Below are 5,233 nucleotides of genomic sequence, written 5' to 3'. Positions count from 1 at the left end.
TGGATTCAGTCACAGAAAGTCTAATGTCATAATCCCCAATGAGATTCTTTTTAACCTGCAAATAGACTGATTCAGCAGAGCGTTGGAAAGCCTTGCATTCTGGGTACCTTTCGATGCTGCCAGGGTTCATGTTGGCTCAGGTGTGCTGGAATACCATCAGCTCTCCGTGAGAAAGGGTGGGGCCAGGGATAAGGGGACAGACACACAGGAGGTTGGCCAGTCACCCCATCACAATGCCCAGGGACTGTGACCAAAATAACCAACATTGTATGGGTCAGGGTTCATCTCACAGACTGCTGTGGTGAGGGACACAGCAGCAAGCCTGTCCAGGTGGCAGGGACACTTGGAACTGGCAGGGCTGAAACATCATTATCCTCTCGGCAGAAGGAAGGGTAGGTGCTCTTTGCATTGAAGTTGGCTTCCTGTCTGGGAGAGGAGCTGTCTATGCACAAAAAGGAAGGGACACAGGGGCTATTTGAGGTCTCTCAACCACCCTGATGGTCCACGGACCCTGAATGGAATGGCGCTCAGGGCAGGATGCCACGGGAATGAAATGGAGGAGCCATCCAGAACCTAGAGAGCCAAGTACGTGAGATGGAGTGGGCTCAGAGAGCTCCCCCAAGCCCAGGTAGAAAGGCCTCCCTACTAAGATATCAGGATTAGGGAGTGATTGGACCCATCCACAGCTGTTGTCCACCAAGAATACAGAGCCTCAAAACCATCACCCTGGATCCCTTCAGTCTCCACTAGAAACATAGTTTGTGCTTCCACATCAGGATGCCTCTAAGTTCCAGGCCTGACCATTGCTTTCTCAGGGCTGTTCAGAACCCTGGCTCCCAGGGACCCCATGCACTGGAGTTATCCCGGCTCTGGGAGCACATTCTGTTTGCATGAGTGCTAAGTCGCTTCAGTCGTGTCTGACTCTTTGCGACCCCATGGGATTCTCTGTCCATGGGATTCTCCAGGCAAGAATACTGGAGTGGGTCGAAATGGGCCAGGGTGGAAATGACTTAGCAGAACTTCGCAAATGCTATAACCTGGGGTTTATTTGCCTCCCCCGCCCAAAAAGGAGATTGCTAAACATTTACTAGCACAGCACTTGCTATCAGGTTCACCTCTGCCTGAGGGGTAAATCTGATGTTCTCAACAACTGATTCCCTCTGAGTCCTGCTGTAGCCCCTGTGCCCCAGGACCCCTGTCCACCAACCCATTTATCCCTGCTGCCATCACCAATGCCTGGCGATTGAGTCATGTGATTGGTTGGTGGAGCTTTAGACTATTTTCCCTGCCTGTGGCAGAAACGGGGCTAATCATCTTGTCTGTGTCTAGGTCGTCTGCTATGTCAGGTGTGGTGTTCCCCGGACAGGTGAGTGTTGTGGGCTTCTGACCACTGTGACCACCTCAAGATCGGCAGCATTGACAAACAGCCCCAGGGAGGGCCAGGCTCCTTGAAGCTCCCTCTGGTTACCAACCCTGCATGGCGTTCTTTTTTTTTTTTAAATAAGCAGAAGAAAGTTAAGAGTTTATAGTTTTCTGGAGATCCCTTTACTTGCTTCGTGTACATTTATTGTTCACCCACGGTGTGTCGGGCAGTGCATTGGGCTTTAAGGTTGAAAAGATGCCTAAGATTAAATCCTAATCGAGTATCCTTCACTAAGTCAGTGATAGCACACCGTGATAACTACTGTAGTGAGGGATGTAAAATGTGCCGTAGAAGCAGAGGAACAAGAGTTTAATTGTTGGAAGGTAGAGAGAGATGGGAGGGAGAAATTTGGGGGGAAGGGATTTAATATGGGTTTTGGAGGATGTGTAGGAATTTGCCAGCAGGTGAAGAATACAGCTCATGTTTTCAGCTGGAGATAAGAATATGTGCCAGCCACCTGGGAAGAGTCAAAAGCAGTGAGGCTGGGGTAATGGGCATAGAGTTGGGCCAAGGGGGTTTAGATGGTAGAATCAAGTAGAAACCAGATCATGAAGAGCTCCAAATTCCAGGCTCAAAAGTTAACCTTTGTCCTACAAACAATGAGAAGTCACTGAAAGCCTTTAAGTGGAAGAACGACATGTTGAAATCTCTTGTTTAGTGTTCTCCCTTAACCTTTAGGCCCCTGTGGATTTGGACATATACCAAAGCTCCTACATGATCGACTACAAACCTTATGGGAAGCACAAATATGCCAGGGTCACATCAGAAGTGGTAAGCAGTCACTCAGTCCTGCCTTCCATTCAACGGCCCACTGAAATCCTCTTTATCCATTTTTATTGTGAGTGTGGACATTGAGGGCACTTACTGAGAACAGTGTCTGAAGCCAGGAGATCTAAAGAGGTATTCTGTGTGTACGTGTGTGTACTGTTTTATTTCATTTTTGGCCATGCCTCGGGGCATGCGGGATCTTCCCTGACCAGGAAGGAACCAGTGCCCCCTGCAGTGGGAGGGCGGAGTCTTAGCCACTGGATCACCCGGGAAGTTTGTGTGTATTGTTTTCAAATATACACCAAGTAGGTCACCCATACAACACCTAGTAAATAAAAAACATTTACAGTTTAAATAACGTTGATAAACTCCAACGTACCTATTATCAGCCAGCTTAAAACACAACACATTAGAGCCCTGCGTGCCCCTCCCTGTTCCCACCCCTCCCCTGACTTCCAGAGGTAATCATTCTTCTGAGTTTTGGGTTAAGCACTCCCTTATATGTGTGTGTGTTTTAAATAGTTTTACCTTTATGTATGTATCTCTTTAAATGGGAAGCTTGGCATGCCGCAGTTCACGGGGTCTGGAAGAGTCAGACAAAGCTTGGTGACTAAACAACAGCAATCTCTTTAAATAAATTATTTAGGGTTGCTCTTTTGGAACTTCATTATATAATTGAATCATATTATTTGTCCTCTTCTCTGACTTCTATTGTTTTGCTGAACATTATGGCATGTTATTCATTTTCTGCGATATAAATATTATATTGCACAAAGATGCCATGACACATTTGTCCCCTCTCCTGTCAGTGGACATTGGGGTTATTTATTTTTTGTGACTCCTCCCACCCACAAATACTGCAATGAAGATGAGGCAGGGCCTCCTGTGCAGGCGTTCACCCCTCCCAGGAGTGGAATTACTCGTTGGAGGTGACATCACTGTTCCAAAGTGGATGTAACAATTTACTTTCCCACCAGGACAGTCAGGTAGCTCTCCAATCTTGTCATTCCTTGGGAGTGGTAGACTTCTTTTCAGTTCAGCCGTTCAGTTGTGTCTGACTCTTTGCGACCCCATGGTCTACAGCATGCCAGTCTTCCCTGTTCATCCCCAACTCCTGGAGTTTGCTCAGACTTATATCCATCAAGTCGGTGATGCTGGGCTTGAAATAATATTTTCTTGTGGTCATAATTTTCATTTCAGTGATTTCATCTTTCATTTGTTCATGGCTGTTTATTTTTCTGCTTATGTCACTTGTCCACTTTTCTATTGAGTGGCTTGTCTTCTTCTTCTTAATTCGTATGGGTTCTTTAAACATTCTGGACTCTTACATGTGTCAGTTATATAAGTGGCAAAATTCAGTCTGTGACTCGTCATGTCACTCTTTCACTGAATAGAAATTCTTATTTTAATATAGGTAGATGTGTCAGTCTTTTCCTTTATCATTTGCTCTTTTCATTGTTGTTTAGTTGCTAAGTCGTGTCCAACTCTTTTGAGACCCCATGGACTGGAGCACCACAGGCTCCTCCATCCATGGGATTCTCCAGGCAAGAATACTGAAGTGGATTGCCATTTCCTTCTCCGGGGGAATCTTCTTGACCCAGGGATCAAAACTGCGACTCCTACATTACAGGCAGATTCTTTACTACTGAGCCACCTGGGAAGCCCTTGCTCTTTTTAAGCCTTGTTTAAAGTTCCTATCTTGAGGTAACCCCACTAAAATTAATAAGATCTATACAAACAAAGGTGGAACCGTTTCTGAGATTATTTAGGAGAAGCAAAGTGCAGACTGGAATGATAATATGTATCACTTGTGTACAGATGGAAGGCATCTGGATATATACGTGTAAGTTTACATGTACATCAAATATTTCTAATAAGACACAGAACACTCTGATGACAGTGGGTGTCCCTGGAGAGGGGACCTGAGAAAGAAGGAGGGTAGGAAATAGACTTACTTTTCGCTATAAACCCTTTTGTACTATTTCAGTACGTCCTTCTGTTGTATATATTGCCACTCAAAAACTAATCTCTAGAAAGTAAAGAAAAGTATACCCTGTCTCATTTATTTATTTTTAAATTTAATTTTCTTTTTTTGGCCACCTTGCGGTATGTGGGATCATAGATCTCCAACCGGGGATTGAACCCATGCCCCTGTAGTGGAATCATGGTGTCTTAACCACTGGACTGCCAGGGAAGTTCCAAGTGTGCTCTGTCTTGGAGACTACCTAGGAAGAAGCTTCACTGTTGCCTCGCTCAGCCCTCTTTTCGTATATGATTTATTTCCACAGCAAGCAAAGCTGGACACCCAACTCCGGGACAAAGAGTTCTACAGACCCACCCCCAGCCCCAACCCCAAGCTAGAAGATGGATACCCTGCCTTCAAAAGGCCCCACATGACTGCCAAGGACCTGGGGCAACCTGGCTTCTTCCCACCCCAGGGCCGTGTGGGCCCAGTGGAGGATGAATGGAGGTTCACCAGCACCTGTCCATCTGTGTACCCAGCTTCCCACGCTCTGTACCTGGCCCACGGCGACCCAAACCGGATTCAACAGAGCGCCGACTTCCCCTGTCTTCTGGAGCCTGAGCACCAGCCCGCCCCAGACGTGGGCAAAGGCTACTTTCTACTGCCCGGCTGTGCCTGTACTTATCACTGTACAGTCAAGGTTCCCATATTGAACCGATGGGGCCCCTTGATGCCATTTTACCAGTAGGTAGGCTGAGAACACCTTCCAAGGGTCCTGTGGAAATTCCTTCTTCTTACAAGGAAATCCCTTGAAGTGCGGATTGGAGAACTAAAAATAAAACTCTGGAAAGACGATCCAGTGGCACCAAGACTGTGCTTGTTTGACTTGGCCTGCCTGGTTTGACTTGACTCCCTGGCCTGCCCCGGGGCACAGCATCCCCGCCATAGAAGGAAGATGGGAGGGAGGGAAGAAGGGAAACTGGTATGTATGAAGGGTGGAATATGTGTGTTTCAGTATAAGTAAGAACCTTGCTGTAAGGAGTCTTACAAAAGGGAAAATAATCATGTTTCCCATAGTC

General features: G+C 46.6%; 1 protein-coding gene across 1 annotated transcript; it reads left to right on the top strand.

The window, feature by feature from the left end:
- Nucleotides 1–312: 312 nt before the first annotated feature.
- TEX37 (testis expressed 37) lies at nt 313–5,009 on the top strand. Its single transcript, XM_027554403.1, has 4 exons — nt 313–585; nt 1,330–1,366; nt 2,102–2,194; nt 4,480–5,009. The coding sequence occupies exons 2-4, from the start codon at nt 1,340–1,342 to the stop codon at nt 4,900–4,902; spliced, it is 543 nt and encodes a 180-aa protein (XP_027410204.1). The 5' UTR covers nt 313–585; nt 1,330–1,339; the 3' UTR covers nt 4,903–5,009.
- The last annotated feature ends 224 nt before the right edge of the window (nt 5,010–5,233 follow it).

Source organism: Bos indicus x Bos taurus, chromosome 11 (assembly GCF_003369695.1).
Source record: "Bos indicus x Bos taurus breed Angus x Brahman F1 hybrid chromosome 11, Bos_hybrid_MaternalHap_v2.0, whole genome shotgun sequence".
In the NCBI taxonomy this organism is placed as follows: domain Eukaryota; kingdom Metazoa; phylum Chordata; class Mammalia; order Artiodactyla; family Bovidae; genus Bos; species Bos indicus x Bos taurus.
Note: the sequence above shows the minus strand (reverse complement) of the source record. Positions and strands in the feature narration are given on the sequence as shown.

Coding starts and splice junctions, on each gene's coding strand:
- TEX37 (XM_027554403.1), top strand. CDS start 1,340: ATGTCAGGTGTGGTGTTCCCCGGACAG. Junction 1,367..2,101: donor GTGTGGTGTTCCCCGGACAG/GTGAGTGTTGTG, acceptor CTTAACCTTTAG/GCCCCTGTGGATTTGGACAT. Junction 2,195..4,479: donor CCAGGGTCACATCAGAAGTG/GTAAGCAGTCAC, acceptor TTATTTCCACAG/CAAGCAAAGCTGGACACCCA.